Source organism: Bison bison, unplaced genomic scaffold, assembly GCF_000754665.1.
Source record: "Bison bison bison isolate TAMUID 2011002044 unplaced genomic scaffold, Bison_UMD1.0 scf7180017864091, whole genome shotgun sequence".
NCBI lineage: Eukaryota > Metazoa > Chordata > Mammalia > Artiodactyla > Bovidae > Bison > Bison bison.
Genome location: NW_011494663.1, coordinates 269,467 through 290,774, shown reverse-complemented (window position 1 = coordinate 290,774; position 21,308 = coordinate 269,467). Strand labels below are relative to the sequence as shown.

At 37.3% G+C, this 21,308-nt stretch overlaps 1 protein-coding gene across 1 annotated transcript in view; it reads left to right on the top strand.

The window, feature by feature from the left end:
• The window catches only part of ARHGEF4 (Rho guanine nucleotide exchange factor (GEF) 4), a 190,211-nt gene that overhangs the window by 24,489 nt on the left and 144,414 nt on the right, over nt 1-21,308 (top strand). The window contains exon 2 of the mRNA XM_010838116.1: nt 12,589-12,885. Coding sequence (XP_010836418.1) covers nt 12,589-12,885 — 297 coding nt within the window. The remainder of the gene's footprint in view (nt 1-12,588; nt 12,886-21,308) is intronic.

The following is a 21,308-nucleotide window of genomic DNA, read 5'->3' as shown; positions in this document are numbered from 1 at the left end:
ATTTTATATTACAATATGATTACCACTGTTAACTAGCATCTCTATCATGTCACCAATTTTCATTTCTTTAGTTGTGATAACATTTAAGAACTAATCCCTTAGCAACTTTGCAATTTATAATACAGTATTGCTGACTACAATCACTATGCTGCGTATTAGATCTCCAGGACTTGTTCATATTCTAGTTGCAAGTTTATATCCTTACACAAAATCTCCAAGATTACCCTGCCCCTCAGCCCCTGGTAACCACTATTGTACTCTCTGATTCTACAAATTCAGCTTTTTAGATCTCACATATAAATGATATTGTACAGTGTTTGTATTTCTCTGTCTCATTTATCTCAACATATTGCACTCAAGGTCCATCTGTGTTGTTGGAAATGGCAGGTTGTCCTTTCTCATAACTGAAATATATAACACATCTTCTTCATCCATTCATTCATTGAGGGATGCCTAAATAGACTATTATGAATAATGCTGTCTTGAATATGGTAGTGCAGACAACTCATTGATATCCTATTACCATTCCCTTTGGCTATATACCCAGAAATGGGATTGATGAATCTTGGAGTAGTTTTATTTTTAATTCTGTGGTCAACCTTTGTATTATATTTCGTAGTAGCTGAACAAATTTACATTCCCATCAGTAGTGCACAAGGATCCCTTTTCTTCACATCCTCACCAATACTTATCTTCCTGATGAGAGCTATTCTAATAGGTGGGAGGTTATATCTCATTGTGGTTTTGATTTATAGTTCCCTGATGATTAGTAATGTTGAGCATTTTTTCATGTACCTGTTGTCCACTTGTATGTCTTCTTTGGAAAAAAATATGAATTCAGTTTCTTTGCCCATTTTTCAATTAAATTGTTTGGTTCTTTTGTTACTGAGTTGTATGAGTTCTTTATATATTTTGGATATTAATGTCTTTTCCAATATATGGTTTGCAAATATTTTCTACTATTTTGTGGATTGCCTTATCATTTAGTTGATTGGGTTTTTTATTTGTTTTTACTGTGAAAAGCTTTTTCATTTGATGTAGCCCACTTGCTGACTTTTACTTTTGTTGCTTATCCTTTTGGTGTGATGCCCAAAAATTATTGCCAAGACCAATGTCAAGGAGCTTCTTCCTTTTTTTCTAGAGGCTTTACTATATTCAGTCTCATGTTTATGTGCTTAATTCATTTCAAGTTAATTTTGTGAGTAGTGTAAGATGGGGTCCAATTTCATTTTTCTACATGTAGTTATTTAGATAAATTTCTTTGTTGAAGTATATCAGGGTAATGCTGGTCTTGTAAAGTGAATTTGTAAGTGTTCTCTCTTCAATTTTTTGAAAAGTTTAAGAAGAATTTGCATTAGTTCTTCTTTAAATGTTTGGTCGAATTCACCAACTCAATGAACGTGAGTTTGAGCAAACTCCAGGAGTTAATAGTGGACAAGGAAGTTTGGCTTGCTGCAGTCCATGGGGGTCACAAAGAGTCAGACACAACTGAGCCACTGAACTGAACTGAGAATTCACTGCTGAGACCATCTGGTTCTGAGCTCTTTTATGTTGTAAAATACATGACTTGGTCTGCTCAGATTTTCTATTTCTTCATGATTCAGTGTTGGTGGATTGTCTGATTCTAGGGATTTATCCATTTTCTCTAGGTATATTCAATTCAGTTGCATATAGCTGTCAATAGTAGTCTCTGATGATCCTTTTTATTTCTATGGTATCACCTGTAATGTCAACTCTTTCATTTCTGATTTTACTTGAGCCTTTGCTCTTTTTATCCTAGTTAGTCTAGCTAAAGGATTGTCAATTTTGTTTATCTTTTCTAAAAATCAACACTTAGTTTCCTTGTCTTTTCTATTGTTTTTCTGGTCTCCATTTCATTTGTTTCTGCTCTGATTTTTGTTGTTTCTTTCCTTCTGATAACTCAGGCTCAATTTGTTGTTCTTCTTTTTCTGGTTCCTTAAAATATGAAATTAAGTTGCTTATTTGAGATTTTTTTTCTTATTGTAGGCATTTATAATTGTAAATTTCCCTCTAAGAACTGCTCTTGCTGCACCCCCTAGGTTTTGGAGTATTATGTTTCCATTTTCATTTCATTCAATATATCTTTATTTCATTTTTTATTTCTTCTTTGACTCACTGATTGTTCAGGACTGTGTCATTCAATTTCCATGTATTTGTGAACTTTCCAGTTTTTCTTCTGTTATTGATTTCTAGTCATACTACTGTCTAGAAATATATCTCGTACTATTTCAATTTTCTTAAATTTGCTAAGATTTTTTTTCTTTGATTTATCATATGATCTATCCTGGAGAATGTTCTATGTGTACTTGAGAGCAATGTGTATTCTGCCGCTGTTATATGAAATGTTATGAATATGTTTGTTTGGTCCATTTGGTCTAAAAGTATAGTTCAGATCCAACATTTTCTTATTGATTTTCTGGATGTCCTATCCATTGTTTTAAGTGGGATATTGGAATCTTCTACAATTATTGTATTATTGTCTGCTTTGCCCTCTGATACGTTTTTCTGATATTGCTTTAATATACTTAGATACTCCAGTGTTGGTGTATTTATATTTATGACTATTATATCTTCTTCATGAATTGAGCTCTTTATCATTATAAAATTATCTTTACCTCATTACAATTTTTAACTTTATTTTGTCTGATATAAGTATAGCTACTCTGCTGTCTTCTGATTTCTACATACATGGAACATATTTTTTCATCCCTTTTCTCTGAGCCTATGTGACCCTAAATCTGATTGGGTCTCTTATAAGCAGCAAAAATTTCTTTCTTTTTTGATCTGTTCAACCACTTTCTGACTCTTGATTAGAGAATTTAATCTATTTCTATTTAGAGTATCTACTGATACTTATTAATCCTATTTTGTTAATTGCTTCCTGGGTGTTTGGTAGTTCCTTTATTACTTTCTGCCTTTCTTTGTGAATGGATGATTTTCCATAATAGTATGCTTTGATTCCCTTCTCTTTACCTTTTTTACATCTACTGTAGGTTTTTGCTCTGAGGTTAACAAGAGGCTTAGATTTTCCTCTGTGCTAATAACAGCTTAAATCATATACAAAACCTCTACCCTTTCATTCCCTGCCTCTTTATGTTTTTGATGCCATAATTTACTTCTAGTTTTTTTAATACTCTTGTCCTTTAACTTTTATATTTGATTTAAATAATTAATACACCACCATATTCCAGTATTAAAGTATTCTTAATTTGACTATAACTTTACCAGTTAAAATGTACTAGTGTGTTGTACATTTTCATGTTTTCATGTTAGTAATTAGTATACTTTCATTTAAGCTTGTGAAATTCCTTTCTACATTTCTTATAAGGTAGGTCTAGTAGTGATCAATTCCCTCAGCTTTTGTTTTTCTGGAAGTCTTTATCTCTCCTTTATTTCTGAAGGATAACTACTGGATAGAGTATTCTTGGTTGGCAGATTTTTACTCTCAACACTTTGAATATATCATCCCACTCTTTTCTGGCCTTCAAAGAGTCTGCTGAGAAATCCACTAGTAGCCCTATGAGATTCCCTTGTAAGTTACAAGTTTATTTTCTCTTGATTATTTTAAGATTCTCTCTTTGTGTTTGATTTTTGACAGTTGTATTATAATGTGTCTTGGAGAGGTTCTATTTAACTAGATTTTGTTTGGTAACCTGTAAGTTTCATGAATTAGGTTATCAAAATCTCTCCTCACATTTGGGAAATTCTAAGCCATTATATATTTTATTTTTTAATATTATTTATTTATTTGGCTGCATCTGGACTTAGTCGCAGCATATAGTATCTTTGTTGCGTCATGCAGGATCTTTTTCATTGAGGCACACAGACTCTATTTGTGGTGCGCGGGTCAGTAGTTGCAGTACACAAATTTATTTGCTCTGCAGCATGTGGGATCTTAGTTCCCCAACAAGAAATCAATCCATGTCTCCTGCATGGCAAGGCAGATTCTTAACTACTGGACCACCAGGGAAGTCCCAGCCAGAATTCTTTTTCTTGTCATTAGAACTTTTAAAATTTACTCTCTTAGCAACTTTCAAATATGCAATACAGTGTTAACTGTAATTGCCATGGTGTATAGTACATGCCTCCCTCCCATGGATCACAGCCTTCTCATGGTGAAGGGGCTTGCATAGCTCAATGAAGCGATAAGCCATGCCATGCAGAGCCACCCGAGATGAATGGGTCATAGTGAATAGTTCTGACAAAACAGGGTCCACTGGAGAAGGAAATGGCTACCCACTCAAATATTCTTTCCTGGAAAACCTTTTGAACAGTATGAAAATGCAAAAGAAAAAAATGACACATGAAGATGAGTCCCCCAAGTTGGAAGGTGTCCAGTATGGTACTGGGGAAGAGTAGAGGGAAATTACCAAAAGCTCCAGTAAGAATGAAGTGGCTGGGCCAAAGGAAAAATGATGCTCAGCTGTGGATATGGCTGGTGGGGAAAGTCCAGTGCTGTTAAAAACAATACTGCATAAGAACCTGAAATATTCCATGAAACAAGGTAAATTGAACCTGGTCAATCAGGAGACAACAAGATTGAACATCAACATCTTAGGAATCAGTAAACTAAAATGGACAGGAATGGGTGAATTTAAATCAGATGATCATTATATCTATTACTGTAAGCAAGAATCATTTAGAATAAGTTGAATAGACCTCATAATCAACAAAAGAATTCAAAGCGTAGCACTTAGGTGCAATCTCAAAAATGACAGAATGATCTCATTTCATTTCTAAGGCAAACCATTAAACATCACAGTAATCCAAGTCTATACCTCAATCACTGATGCTGAAAAACCTGAAACTGACAGGTTCTATGAAGTACAACATCTTCTAGAACTAAAACCAAAAAAAGATGTCCTTTCCATCAAAGGGGATTGGAATGCAAAAGTAGGAAGTCAAGAGATATCCAGAATAAGAGGCAAGTTTGGCATTAGAGTACAAAATGAAGCAGGGCAAAGGCTAACAGAGCTTTGTCAAAAGAACACGCTGGTCATAGCAAACACCTTTTTCCAACCTAAGACACGACTCTACACATCGTCATCACCAGATGGACAATACCAAAATCAGATTGATTATGTTCTTTGCAGCCAAAGATGGACCAGCTCTATATAGTCAGTAAAAACAAGACCTGGAACTGACTGTAGCTCAGTTCATGAGCTCCTTATTGTAAAATTCAGACTTAAATTGAAGTAAGTAGGGAAAGGAAATGGCAACCCACTCCAGTGTTCTTGCCTGGAGAATCCCAGGGGCGATGGAGCCTGTTGGGCTGCCATCTATGGGGTCGCACAGAGTCGGACACAACTGAAGCGACTTAGCAGCAGCAGCAGCAAGTAGGGAAAACCACTGTGCCATTCAGGTAAGATCTAAATCAAATCTCTTATTTGATACAGTGGAGATGATGAATAGATTCAAGGGATTAGATCTTATAGACAGAGTGCCTGAAGAACTACGGACAAAGGTTTGTAACTTGTACCGGAGGCAGTGACCAAAACCTTCCCAAAGAAAATGAAATGCAACAAGATAAAGCAATTGTCTCAGGAGGCTTTACAAATATCTGAGGAAAGAAGAGAAGTGAAAGGCAAGGAAGAAAGGGAAAGATATACCCAACTGAATGCAGAGTTCCAGAGAATAACAAGGAGAGATAATAAGGCCTTCTTAAATGAATGATGCAAAGAAATAGAGGAAAACTATAGAATGGGAAAGACTAGAGATCTCTTCAAGAAAATTGGAGCTATCAAGGGAACATTTCATGCAAAGATTGACATGACAAAGGGCAGAAATGGTAAGGACCTAACAAAAGCAAAAGAGATTAAGAAGCAGTGGTAATAATACACAGAACTATACAAGAAAGGTCTTAATGACTCAGATAACCACAATGGTGTAGTCACTCCTAGAGGTGACATCCTAGAGTGTGAAGTCAAGTGGCCTTAGGAAGTCAAGTGGGCCATTGGAAGCATTACTTCAAACAAAGCTAGTGGAGGTGACAGAATTCCAGCTGACTTATTTAAAATCCTAAAAGACAATGCTGTTAAAGTGCTGCACTCAATATGTCAGCAAATTTGGAAATTCAGCGATGGCCACAGGATTGGGCAATGTCAGTTTTCATTGCAATACCAAAGAAGGTCAATGTCAAAGAGTGTTCAAACTATTATACATTTGTACGCCTTTCACATGCTATTATAGGAAGGCCATGCTCAAAATCCTTCAAGCTAGGCTTCAGCAGTACATATTTGAGAACTTCAAGATTTATAAGCTGTTTGAAAGAGGCAGAGGAAGCAGAGATCAAATTGCTGACATTCGTTGGATCTGGAGAAAGGAAGACAGTTCTAGGAAAACATCTACTTCTGCTTCATTGACTACACTAAGGCCTTTGGCTGTGTGGATCACAAAAAACTGGAAAGTTCTTAAAGAAATGGGAATACCAGTCCACCTTACCTACCTTCTGAGAAACCTGTATGTGGGTCAAGTAGCAACAGTTAGAACCAGACATGGTACAATTAACTGGTTCAAAATTGGGAAAGGACTACAATGAGTACATTGTCACCCTGCTAATTTAACTTCTATGCAGAGTGCATCATGCAAAATGCTGGGTTGGATGAATCACAAGGTGGAATTAATATTGCCAGGAGAAATATAAACAGCATCAAATATGCATATGATACCACTCAAAGGGCAAAAAGTGAAGAGAAACTAAGGAGCATCTTGATGAGGATAACAGAGGAAAGTGAAAAAGCTAGCTTGAAATTCATTACTAAAAATACTAAGATCATGTCATCTGGTCCCATCATTTCATGACAAATAGAAGGGGGGATAGTGGAAACAGTGACAGATTTTCTTTTCTTGGGTTCTGAAATCACTGCAGATAGTGACTGCAGCCATGAAATTAAAAGATGCTTGCTCCTTGGAAGGAAAGCTATGGCAAACCTAAGACAGCAGATTAAAAAGCAGAGACATCACTTTGCTAACAAATGTACACATAGTCAAAGGTATGGTTTTTTTTTCAGTAGTCATGTGCAGAAGTGAGAGTTGGACAATAAAGAATGCTGAGTGTCAAAGAAGGGATGTTCTCAAATTGTGATACTGGAGAAGACTATTGAGAGTCCCTCAGACTGCAAGGATATCAAACCAGTCAATCCTAAAGGAAATCAATCCTGACTATTCATTGGAAGGTCTGTTGCTGAACCTGAAGCTCCAGTACTTAGACCACCTGATGCAAAGAGTCAACTCATTGGAAAAGACCCTGTTGCTGGGAAAGATTGATGACAAAAGGAGAAGGGTGTGGCAGAGGATGAAATGCTTAGATAGCATCACCAACTCAATGGACATAAACTTGAGCAAACTCTGGAAGATAGTGAAGTAAAGAGGAGCCTTGTGTGCTACAGTCCATCAAGTGGTATAGAGTCAGACACAACTTACTGACTGAACAACAAGGACACCATATTACATCCACAAGACTTAACTATTTTATAACTTGAAGTTTGTACCTTCTAACTCCCTTCAATCCTTTCATGCACCTTCTCATCCCCTACTTCTGGCTACCACCAGTCTTTTCTCTGTATCTATGAGCTTTTGTTTTTAGATTCCACATATAAGTGAGATCATAAAATAAATCATAAATCTTTCTACTTCTGACTTACTTTGAAAGCAGCCTAATGTACTCAAGGACCATCTATGTTGTCACAAATGGAAAGATTTCATTCTATCTTAAAACTGAATAATATTCCATTGTATATATACATTTTCTTTATCCATTCATCTATCAATAACACCTTGGTATCTTAGCTATTGCAAATAACTCTGTAGTTGAACACTGTGGTGCATATGTATCTCTTCAATTACTGATTTCATTTTCTTTGAATATCCAAAGGTGGAATTTCTGGATCAGATGGTAGTTCTACTTTTAATATTTTGAGGAACTTCTATACTGTTTTCTATAGTGGCTGTACAAGTTTACATTTCTACCAACATTGCACATGGGTTCTCTTTTCTCCTCATACTCGCCAACACTTGGTATTTCTTGTCTTTTTGATGATTCTAGCAGGTGTGAGATGATATCTCCTTGTGGTGTGGATGTTCATTTCCCTGATAATTAGGCCTGTTGAGTGTCTTTTCATGTTCCTATTGGCCATTTCTATGGTTTCTTTGGAAAAATGTGTATTCACACACTCCCGCCCCCATCTGCTTTTTAATTGAATTCTGATGGGTTTTGTTTGTTTTTTGTTTTTGAGCTGTGTAAGCTCTATATATTAATATACTTTAGATATTAACCCCTTATTGGCTATATTATTTGCAAATACTTTCTCACATTGAGTACTGTTGCCTTTTCGTATTGTTGAAGGTTTCCTTTGTTGTGCAGAAACTTTACTGTTTGATGTAATCCCATTTGTAAATTTTTGCTTTTGTTCCTTTGTTTTTGGTGTCAAATCCAAAAAATTCTTCACTATACCCAATGTAAGGAGTTTACTGCCTGTGTTTTCTTCCAGGAATTTTATGGTTTCAGGTTGCACATTCAAGCCTTTAATCCATTTAGGGTTGATTTTTGTGTATGGTAAAAGATAATCTTTTGCATGTGGATGTCTAGTTCCCTGCACCCTTTATTGAAAACTGTCCTCTTCATCATATATTCTTGGCACCATCATATATTCTTGGCCTCTCTATCATAAATTAGTTGATTATATATGAGTGAGTTTATTTCTGGGTTTTTTCTGTTACACTGATCTATATGTCTGCGTTTATGTCACTACTGTTTTGATTAGAGTACTTCATTATATAGTTTGAAATTAAGAAGCACAATACCTCCAGCTTTGTTCTTCATTCGCAAAGAATTGCTTTGCCTATTTGGGATCTTTTGGGATTCCATACAAAGTTTAGGATTGTTTGTGCTATTTCTGTGGAAAATGTTATTGGAATTTTGATAGGTATTGCGTTGAAACTGTAGATTGCTGTAAGTAGTATGGCCATTTTAACAATACTAGTTCTTCTAATCCATGATCATAAAGCATCTTAACATTTACTTGTGACATTTATCTTCTTTGATTTTGTTCATCAAAGTCTATAATTTTCAGTGAACAAGTATTTTATCTCCTTAGTTATATTATAATGTATTTTTAATTGGAGGATAATTGCTTGTATTGGTTTCTGCTGTACAGCAATGTGAATCAGAAATAAGTATACATTTATCTGCTTTTCTCACTCCCCATCCATCTTACCCCTCTAGGTCATCACAGAGCACTAGGCTGATCCCCCTGAGTTACACAGCAGCTTCCCACTACCTATCCATTTTGTATATGGTAGTGTATATATGTCAATGCTATTCTCTCAATTTGTTCCACCCTTTCCTTCCCCGACTGTGTCCACAAATCCATTCTCTACATCTGGGTCTCTATTCCTTCCCTGAAAGTAAGTTCATCAGTACAATTTTTCTAGATTCCATATATACACATTAATATACAATATTTCTTTTTCTTTTTCTGACTTACTTCACTCTGTATAACACACTTTGGGTTCATCCACCTCACTAGAACTGACTCAGATTTGTTCCTTTTAATGGCTGCATAATATTCCATTGCATATATATATGTCTGTGTGTGTGTATTGGAGAAGGCAATGGCAACCCACTCCAGTACTCTTGCCTGGAAAATCTCATGGACGGAGGAGCCTGGTAGGCTGCAGTCCATGGGGTCACTAAGAATCGGACACAACTGAGTGACTTCACTTTCACTTTTCATTTTCATGCATTGGAGAAGGAAATGGCAACCCACTCCAGTGTTCTTGCCTGGAGAATCCCAGGGATGGCGGAGCCTGATGGGCTGCTGTCTATGGGGTCGCACAGAGTCAGACACGACTGAAGCGACTTAGCAGCAGCAGCAGCAATGTTTGTGTGTGTGTGTGTGTGTGTGTGTGTGTGTGTATATCTCACAACTTTTTTATCCATTCATCAGTCAGTGAACATCTACATTGCTTCCATGTCCTGGCTATTGTAAATAGTTCTGCAATGAACAGTGAGATACATGTGTCTTTTTGAATTGTTTTCTCAGGATATATGCCCAGTAGTGGAATTGCTGGATAATATGGGGCTTAAAAGTCTGCAGGTCTAGCAAGTTTCTACCTATTGCTGTAAAACCAGCTGATTAAGCTTGGGTTCATGGTCTCTTGCAAGGGGCTGTGTTCAGCTCAAGGCCAGACTGCAAGATGTCTTGCTTCCACACTCACTAAGGTAGCTGTTGACAGGCCTCAGATCCATGCTGCCTGTTGACTTGGAGACATCAGTTTCTTGCCACATGAGATTCTCCATGGCCCTATTCACAGTACATCATCTGACTTCTTCCAGAGCAAGGGGTCCATGAGAGGCACCCTCAAATGGAAGCGACAACCTTTACCTAATCTTGGAAATGACATTCTATTCTGCCAAAGTCATTCATTAGAAGTAAGTCCCTAAGTCCAGCCTATATTCAAGAGGAAGGGCTCATACAAGGGCCTTCATCAAGGTGATGAGGTCTTTGGGGCCATCTTAGAAGCTGCCCACCATACTGGATGATGCTGGTGGTTTTACAAATACTGCTCTAATTAATAGCCTCAAAACAAAGACCTTTTTTTACTAAGAAAATCAAAATTCCTTGGTGAGTGAATGGATATATGGCCCTAGTAGCACCCCTAAGGTGGGGAAATGGGGAGGAAGGGGGGCTGTTTTCCATTAAGCTAATGGAAAAAAATAAAGGTGAAATTTTGTACTTAGAGAACCATTCACCAGCCAGGACTCCCCCTAAAGCCCTATAGCCAAGCTTTGAAAATGGTAATGTTCTAAAATTCTCATAAAGCAAAAGTTGAGGATCAATCCATCATTGACAGCATCAGGAGGTCCCAGCCAATAGCTCCCGTACAAGCTGGTAGAAGCCTAGGGGATGGTGCATCAGAAAAGTCCGAGTTTCTTTTGTTCGAAAATAAGTGAGCTCATATCTAGTGGCAATAACCGCGTTCCTGTGGAAGCCTCAGCATGAGGGTAGCTTGGCTTCCTTACAGGCAGCTTTGTGTCATTTGCTCACTGAAAGCCTTAGGAGAACAGCTTCTTTATGTACTGTACATAAAATGCACAACAGAGTCTTGCGTAAAGATGTGATCATTAACTTCCATTCCCTTTGCAAGAACTTTGAGAATTATAAAAGAGCGTAAGTGTGGTCCTTGCTTAGTTAAGGAGATGTTATTTCCACCTGTAAAACAACAGGAATTTTTACCACGTAGAATCGTGAAAAGGATATGGGATTTAGAATCAGAAGAATACAGCTGACACTTAACAATGCCAGTGTTAATAGCGCCTACCCTCTGCATAGTGGAACATCCAAGTATAACTTAACAGTCAGCCCTCCATACTCACAGTTCCACATCCAGGGATTCAGCCATCCATGGATCCTATACTGCTGTATAGAAAATACTGCTGTATAGAAAATACCGCTGTATAGAGAATTACTGTTGAAAATAAACCACGAGTAGATCCATGCAGTTCAAACTCATGTTGTCCAAGGATCAACTGTCTAATGACACACAGAGTTGTGTGCACTTGGGTTATCACTTAAGTTTGCTGAGTTTCTATTACCTTATTTACAGGATATGGATAATATGCCTGTGGCTTCTAGCTAGAGTGAAGTTGAGGAGAGGGAACTAAGTAAAGCACTTTTTAAATTGGTACCAAAAATACACAGTGATTCTTTACCTTGGATGTATATTAGAATCACTTGCCAAGCTTTGAAAAGTCCCAATTCCCAGGCTGTACACCAAAGCCATTCTGTAGTAATTATGCCTCCCCTTCGCCTTCTTTCTCCATGTGTGTCTGTGTCTGTGTGTATGCATGAATATACAAAGCCTCTTGAAATAGTTAAGAGAAGTTTCACCTTTGTTTCCACCAAATAGTATACACAAAGTACTTGGTGATGATATTCCAAAGAGGGGACGTGAAGGAGGTGTCCACTAGAGTGGGACTGGGGATGGTCGAAGAAAAGTTTCTGCTCCTTTGATTTGAAAGCACAGAGAGATGGTTGTGCAACGTGAAGCCAAAGTATGCCGTTAGTGTGGACAGATGTTACTCTGCAATTCAGTTAGGGTTCCTGAGTGGATGACAGCAACCCAGACAAAGTGATGGCAGCATAGGTGCCTAGGGAAGGTGCAGTGTGCACACGTCTGGTTAATGTCTGTGCTAAGTAAGGAGTAGCAAATGCCTGTGTGTCTCCACTCAAATTCTGTTCTCAGGGGGCATTGTTTAGGCAAGAGCTTTCTGCCGCAACCACTGACCCTTAAAAAATATTTCTAATGAATTACTTTCAAGACAACTTTCAAGACCTAATTCTTTGATCAAGGTGGAAGACTTGATTCTTTGAAATAGTCTTAAAAATAGAACATTTCAACAGAAACAAGGTTTCTTTTGTTTCCAGTCTTCACATTTTCCAAAATTACTGTGAACAAAGTACTTCACTGGAATCTGTATTTTGGGGATTAACCAAAACATAGAAAGAAAGTGAACAGAGAAAGAACACTGTGCTCACTGGACATGTTCTGCTCTCTGTTCTCTAGAGCCACATGCTGTGGGAAGAACAACCAGGCAAGAAGCCCAGTTGCTTCCAGGATCTGAAAGCTTTTCACACTGAGCCAGCTCCGGGGCCATTCTCTACCGCCGAGGTGGAGACATGGATTCTTCCCTTCATTTCTGCAGAAGACGTCCCCCGGGAGACTCCTTCACAACCCAGGAGAATCCCTCAGCACTCATACATCAGTTTAGATGACCTGTGGCTGGAGAAGACGCAGAGGAGGAAGTTGAAGAAGCAGGCCCAGTTTGAAAGGAAGACTCATGCACACAAAGATGGAGTCCAGGTAAGCTGCTCACATGCCATAGTCATTGGACATGACCTGGTACCTCATCTTCCAGTGCAGCAGCTTGCCTTTCCTGCCCCCTTTGCACCTCTGCCCCATACAGTCTGCTGGAGAAACGCTGTGCAGTGATGTGTCTGAGAGCCACAGAGGCTGTGGCTCCCCCTTCCCGCTCTGCAGTGTCCACCCCTGTGCAGGTGATGGGGCAGGACTGGAGAAGGGGAGGCCTGCCCTGAAGCCCCTCCCATAGTAATGACCATTCAGTGAGGGCCCACTCTGTGTCAAACATTGTGTTAGACGCTGGACAGCATTAATTCTAATACCCGCAAAGGTGCATGACATTCTGATACAACCATCTCAGTTAAACAAAATCATATAAAGAGAATTAGATTTTTTCTCTAGAGTGACACCATTATTTTTATATGAAATTGTCAGCTATTTAAAAATGACTTAATAGTTTATAAAGCATACCTTTTACACAATCCCTAACTCTGTTTCTTATTCTTTCCCTTTATAAAATAGCAGTCTTTTATTATCAAGTATTTGTGAAGTACACATCCCTGAGTCTCACATCATCCCTGATATCCACTTTTTTAAAAATTGAGGTGAAATTTACATAACATAAAATGAACCATATTAAAATGTACAATTCAGTGGCATTTAGTAGATTCACAAGATTTTGCAGGACTTACCTTTATCTGGTTCCAAGACATTCTCATCATCTCAGAAAGAAACTTCCTAACTATTAAACAGTCACAACCAATTTCCCCTCCCTAGACCCTGGCAAGCACTAATCTGATTTTCATTCCTATGGATTTATGTATTACCTATAGATATTTCATGTAAATGGAATTATAATATGTCATCTTTTGTACCTGACTTCTTTCACTTAGCATAATATTTCTGAAGTTCTTTTCTGTTGTAGCATACAGCAGCACTTTGTTCCATCATGTGGATATGTTTGTTTTTGTTATTCATTCATCCATTGATTGGCATTAGGTTGTCTGCACTTTTTGACTGTTTTAAATAGTGCTGTCAGGAACATCTGTGTATAAGCTTTTGCTTGTATACATGTTTTCTATTCTTTTGGATATATACATAGGAGTGGAATTGTTGGGACATGTGGTAATTCCATGATTAACTTTCTGAGGAACTGCTAGACTTTTCCACACAATTTTATATTTCTATCAACAGTGTAGAGGGTTGCAAGTTCTCTACATTCTTCCCAACACTTGTTGCTTCGTGTTGTGTTATTTTGTTTAAATTATACCATCCTAATGGGTCTGAATGGTACGTAATTGTGGTTTGATTTGCATTTTCCTAGTGACTAATGTAGAGTATATTTTCATATATTTATTGGCCATTTGTATGTCTTGGAGAAATGTCTATTCAAGTCCTTTGACCATTTTTTAATTGGGTTATTTTTCTTTGTTGTTTAACTGTCAGAGCTCTTTATGTATACAGATACTAGGCCCCATGAAATAAATGATTTACAAATATTTTCTCCCATTTGTAGATTGCCTTTCGTTTTCTTGATAGTGTCTACTGTTGCATGCAAGTATTTAATTCTGATGTAATCCAGTTTATCTAGCTTGTCTTTTGTTGCTTGTGAATTTAGTGTAATGCCTAAAAATCCATTGCCAAATCCAAGATCATGAAAGCTTATTTTTATGCTTTCTTTTAAGAGCTTTTGTACCTTTTGCTCTTACATTTAAGTTTTCTATTCATTTTGAATTAATTTTTGTGGTTTATGTGGGGTGAGGTTACAACTTCAAACTTTTCCATGTGGATATCTTGTTGTCTTAGCACCATTTGTTGAACAGACTATTCTTTTCCTCATTAAATGATCTTGCTGCTACTGCTGCTAAGTTGCTTCAGTCGTGTCCGACTCTATGCGACCCTGTAGATGGCAGCCCACCAGGCTCCCTCCACCCTGGGATTCTCTAGGCAAGAACACTGGAGTGGGTTGCCATTTCCTTCTCCAATGCATGAAAGTGAAAAGTGAAAGTGAAGTATCTCAGTCGTGTCTGACTCCTAGCAACCCCATGGACTGCAGCCTACCAGGCTCCTCTGTCCATGGGATTTTCCAGCCAAGTGTACTGGAGTGGGTTGCCATTGTCTTCTCCAAAATGATCTTGACACTCTTGTATAAAATCAAATGACCTTAGCCATATAGGTTTATTCCCAGACTCTCAATTCTATTCTATTGGTCCTTGTATCTGTCCTTTTGCCAGTATCACACTATTTACCATAACTTTCTATTAAGTTTTGAAGTTGGGATGTGTGAATCCTCTTTGTTATTTTGTTGCCTGTTTGCTGTCCCTTGCAATTCCAAATGAATCTTAAGGTCAATTGTTTCATTTCTTGGGGAAAAAAAAATGAAGGTCATTGAGATTTTGGTAAGTTTAAATTGAATCTGTAGATTTCTCTGGAGAGTATTACCTTCTTATATATATATATATCAAATTTTCAAATCTATGAACACAGGGTGTTGTTTTATTTTTTAGGTATTATTTAGTTGCTTTTCACAATGTTTTATAATTTTCACTGTACAAGTCTTGCACATCCTTGGTTAAAATATTTCCTATGTATTTTATTCTTTTTATGATATTGTAAATAGAATTGCTTTCTTAATTTCACTTTGGTATTTGTTCATTGCTAGTGTATAGAAATACAATGGATATTTGTGTATTGATCTTGTACATGCAGATTTGCTGACTTTGTTTATTAACTCTGAGTATCTTTGTGTATTATTTAGAACTTTCTATATATAAGATTAAGATACAGATCCTATACATTTTTTAGAATTTATATCTTTGTATTTAATTTTCTTAGGGAGTTGTAAGCAGCATTGTGTTCTTAATTTTATTTTTCACAAGTTGATTCTTGGTATATTAAAACATTACTGACTTTCGTGTATTTGTACTGTAGCCTGTGACCTTGAAGAATTCATTGATTGGTTCCAGAAAATTTTTTTGAAAGACTCCTTGGGATTTTCTATGTAAAGAGTACTATCTTCTATGGGTGGGGACAATTTTATTTTTCATTTCCTAATTTGCATTATTTTTTCCCATTGACTTATTGCAGTGGCTAGGAATTCCAATATTGTGTTGAATAAGAGTGGGAAAAGAGGATATCCTTGCCTTATTCCCTGTTGTAATAGAATAAATTTCCATTTTTTCACTCTTAAGTGTGATGTTAGCTGTAGAACTTCTATAGAATTTTGTTGAGAAATTTCCTCTCTATTCCTAGTTTGCTGAGACTTTTTTTAAAATCATGAATGTGTTAACTTTTTAAAAAGCTTTTTCTGTGTCTACTGATGTGATCATTTTATACTTTTACCTTTAACCTCTTGATGTGGTAGATTATATTAATTTTTTTGTACGTTGAATCAGCCATCTCTACTTGGAATAAATCCCACTTGGTCATGTAGTATATATAGAATATATAATTTTTATAAAGTCTTGTATTAATTTGTTGACATTTCATCCAGATCTTCTGTATCTAAGCTCATAAGAAATATTGAGCTGGAGTTTTCACTTTTGTACTATTTTTCTATAGTTTGGGTATCAGGATAATATGAACCTCACAAAATGAGTTGGAAAGTAATTCTCTTTACCTGTATTCTTAAATAGATTGTTTAAAATTGGTTTTCTTTGCTCTGAATTCTACACTGATATTAATATGACCACTTCTTTTTTGGTTAATGTATACACATGTCTTTTTTCATCTTTTTATTTCCAACCTGTCATTGATTTGAATTTCTTATAGGCAGCATTGTTGGATCTTTTTATTTTATCCATTCTGCTTATGTTTGTTTTTTAATTGGTATATTTTGACAGTTAACATGTGAAATAATTTTATTAGGGCCGAAGTCTGCCAATGTATTACCTGTTTTCTGTTTCTTCTGTTTCCCAATATTCTTTCCTGTGAGTTACATGAACAGTTTTTAGGATTCCATCATAATTTATTTGTAGTATTTTTGGATATATTGTTCTGTATGGTTTTCATACTGGTTGCTAGAAGAAAACGACCACCCCTCCAGTATCCTTGCCTGGAGAATTCCATGAACAGAGGAGCCTGCCGGGCTCCAGTCCATGGGGTCGCAAAGAATCGGACAAAACTGAGCGACTAACACTACTACATTAAAAGCATTATAAACGTACATAACCTATCACAGTCTACTGTTCTCAACATTTTACCACTTCCAATGACCTTTAGTAATCTTAGTTCCACTGAGGTTCATTTACTATCCCCACTGTGCTGTGCTTAGTCGTTCAGTCATGTCCAAATCTTTGCGGCCCCATGGGCTGTAGCCCACCAGGTTCCTCTGTCCATAGGGATTCTCCAGGCAAGAGTACTGGAGTGGGTTGCCATGCCCTCCTCCAAGATCTTCTCCAGGAGATCTTCCCAACCCCGGGATCAAACCCAGGTCTCCTGCATTGCAGGTGGATTCTTTACCACCTAACCACGAGGGTAGCCCATGAATACTAGAGTGGGTAGCCTATCCTTTCTCCAGAGAATCTTTTCAACCCAGAAATCAAACCAGGGTCTCCTGCATTGCAAGTGGATTTACCAGCTGAGTTACTCACTATTAAAATATAATTCTCTTGTGTTTTCTCTACATACATTTTTTTTTTGAAGTACGATTGGTTTAAGTCCAATATTATGTTAGCGTCAAGTACACAACACAGTGATTCAATGGTTTTATAGATTACACTCCATATTTAGTTATTATAAAGTAATGACTATATTTTCTGTACTGTATAATATATCTTTGTTGCTTATTATTTTATACATAGTATTTTGGTACCTCTTAACCTTTTTTTCCCTCTTTCCCCTCCATTCATCCTCTCCCCACTGTTAACCACTGATGTGTTTTCTGTATCTTTGAGTTTTTTGTTTTCGATTCCATATCTAAGTGAAAATATACAGAATCTATCTTTCTCTTTCTGACTTATTTCACTAAGCATAATACCCTCCAGTCCCATCCCCATTGTTGCAAATGGCAAAATTTCATTATTTTTATGGCTATTATTCTGATATATATATTTACCACATCTTCTTTATTCATCTGTTGATGAACATTCAGTTTGCTTTCATACCTTGCCAATTTTAAACAGTACTGATATGAACATTGGGGTGCATATATTTTCTTGATTTTTTTTGTTTGTTTGTTTTCTTTAGATATACACCCAGTAGTGGAGTTGCTGGATCATAGGGTAGTTTTATTTTTAATTTTTTAAGGAACTTCTGAAAGGTTGTTGCTGACCCATGAAAAGACGCCAGGATTCTTGGCCTCTGGAAGAGAAGAACTCAATCTGGGGCCAGAGACAAGGCTTGATCACTCAGAGCTTTTGTGCAATACAGTTTTATTAAAGTATAAAAGGGATAGAGAAAGCATCTGACACAGACATCATAAGGGGGCAGAAAGAGTACCCCCTCACTAGTGTTAGCAGTTATATACTTTTAATTAGTTTAAATAATTAAATTATATAATTTTAATTAGTTATTGCAGTGAATAAAAAGTATGTCTGGAGGTTGTAAAGACCTTACTTAGACACACTCCCATAATTTACATTTTAAGATAACAGGATTAGCCAGAAGGTTTTTTCCAGAGACTGTGCTCAAGCAGGATACATTATTGTTATATAATCCTAAGGAATATAGAGGAAAAACAAATGTTTGTCCTTCCCTCCTCCTTGAGAATTCCAGACCCCTCTCTCCTTGGGGACCCCTGGACGTCTTATCCACCTACCTCGGAATTGACTCTGTCACTTCCGTGTGGTTTTCCACAATGACTGTACCAGTTTACATTGCCACCAAACCCGTATTACAGTGGCCTTTGCTCCACATCCTCACTGACATTTGTTATTTGCTGTCTTTTTGACAACAGCCATTCTGACAGATGTGAGGGGATATCTCACTGTGGTTTTTTAATTAATTTTTATTGGCGTATAGTTGATTTACAGTGTTGTGTTTATGCTGTGCAGACAAGTGAGTCAGTTATACATACACATGTATCCACTCTTTTTTAGATTCTGTTCCCAAGTAGGTCATTGCAGTGTATTCAGTAACGTTCCCTGTGCTATTCAGTAGGTTCTTATTAGCTCTCTGTTCTATATATGTGTTTGCTTATGCTCAGTCATGTCTGACTCTTTGTGACCCCATGGACTGTAGCCAACCAGGCTCCTGTGCCCGTGGAGTTTTGCAGGCAAGAATACTGGAACGGATTTCCATTTCATATTGCAGGGGATTTTCCTGACCTAGGGATCAAATCCATTTCTCTTGCCCATTCTATATTAGTAGTGTGTATATGTCAGTCCCAGTCTCCCCATTTATCCCTCTCTCTTCTTCCCCCTGATAACCACAAGATTGTTTTCTACACCTCTGACTCAACTTCTGTTTTGTAAATAGGCTCGTTCATACCATTTATTTAGATTCTATGTATAAGCAATATCATATGATACTTGTCTTTGTCTGACTTACTTCACATAGTATGACAAGCTCTAGGTCCATCCATGTTGAAGCAAATGGCATTTTTTAGTTCTTTTATGGCTGAGTAATATTCCATTGTATATATGTACCACATCTTCTTTATGCATTCCTCAGCCAATGGACATTTAGGTTGCTTCCATGTCTTGGCTATTATAAATGGTGCCTCAGTAAACATTGGGGTGCATGTATCATTTTGAATTATGATTTTCTCCAGATATATGCCCAGGAGTGGGATTGCTGGATCAGATACTGACAAAATGTGGTAAAATGTGGTCCACTGAAGAAGGGAATGGCAAACCGCTTCAGTATTCTTTCATTGAGAACCCCATGAACAGCATGAAAAGGCAAAAATATAGGACACATAAAGATGAACTCCCCAGGTAGGTAGGCGCCCAGTATGCTACTGAAGATCAGTGGAGAAATAATCCAAAAAAATGAGGAGATGGAGCCAAAGCAAAAACAACACTCAGTGTGCATGTGACTGGTGATGGAAGCAAGGTCTGATGCTGTAAAGAGCAATATTGCATAGGAACCTGGAAAGTTAGGTCCATGAATCAAGGCAAATTGGAAGTGGTCAACCAGGAGATGGCAAGAGTGAATATCAACATTTTAGGAATCAGTGAACCAAAATGGACTGGAATGGATGAATTTAACTCAGATGACAATTGTATCCACTACTGTTGGCAAGAATCCCTTAGAAGAAATGGAGTAGCCATCATAGTCGATAAGAGAGTCTGAGATGCATTACTTGGATTCAATCTCAAAAAGGACAGAATGATCTCTGTTTATTTCCAAAGCAAACCATTCACTATCACGGTAATCCAGGTCTATGTCCTGACAAATAATGCTGAAGAAGCTGAAGTTGAATGGTTCTATGAAGACCTACAAGATCTTCTAGAACTAACACCCAAAAATGATGTCTTTTTCATTATAGGGCACTGGAATGCAAAAGTAGGAAGTCAAGAAACACCTGGAGTAACAGGCAAATTTGGCCTTGGAGTACAGAATGTAGCAGGGCAAAGGCTAATAGAGTTTTGCCAAGAGAACACACTGGTCATAGCAAACATTCTCTTCCAACAAGACAAGAGAAGACTTTACGCATGGACATCACCAGATAGTCAACACTGAAATCAGATTGATTATATTCTTTGCAGCCAAAGATGGAGAAACTCTATACAGTCAGCAAAAACAAGCCCGGGAGCTGACTGTGGCTCAGATCATGAACTCCTTATTGCCAAATTAAGACTTATATTGAAAAAGTAGGGAAAACCACTAGACCATTCAGGTATGACCATACAGTGGAAGTGAGAAATAGATTTAAGGGGCAAGATCTGATAGAAAGAGTACCTGATGAACTATGGATGGAGGTTTCTGACATTGTACAGGAGACAGGGAGCAAGACCATCCCAAGAAAAAGAAATGCAAAAAAGCAAAATGTATGTCTGCAGAGGCCTTACAAATAGCTGTGAAAAGAAGAGAAGCAAAAAGCAAAGGATAAAAGGAAAGATATAAGCATCTGAATGCAGAGTTCCAAAGAATAGCAAGGAGAGATAAGAAAGCATTCTTCAGTGATCAGTGCAGAGAATTAAAGGAAAACAATAGAATGGGAAAGACTAGAGATCTCTTTAAGAAATTTAGAGATACCAAGGGAACATTTCATGCAAAGATGGGCTCAATAAAGGAAAGAAATGGTATGTACCTAACAGAAGCAGAGGATATTAAGAAAAGGTGGCAAGAATATTCAGTTGAACTATACAAAAAAGATCTTCACAACTCAGATAATCATGATGGTGTGATCACTCACCAAGAGCCAGACATCCTGGAATGCGAAGTCAAGTGGGCCTTAGGAAGCATCACTACCAACAAAGCTAGTGGAGGTGATGGAATTCCAGCTGAGCTATTTCAAATCCTAAAAGATGATGCTGTGA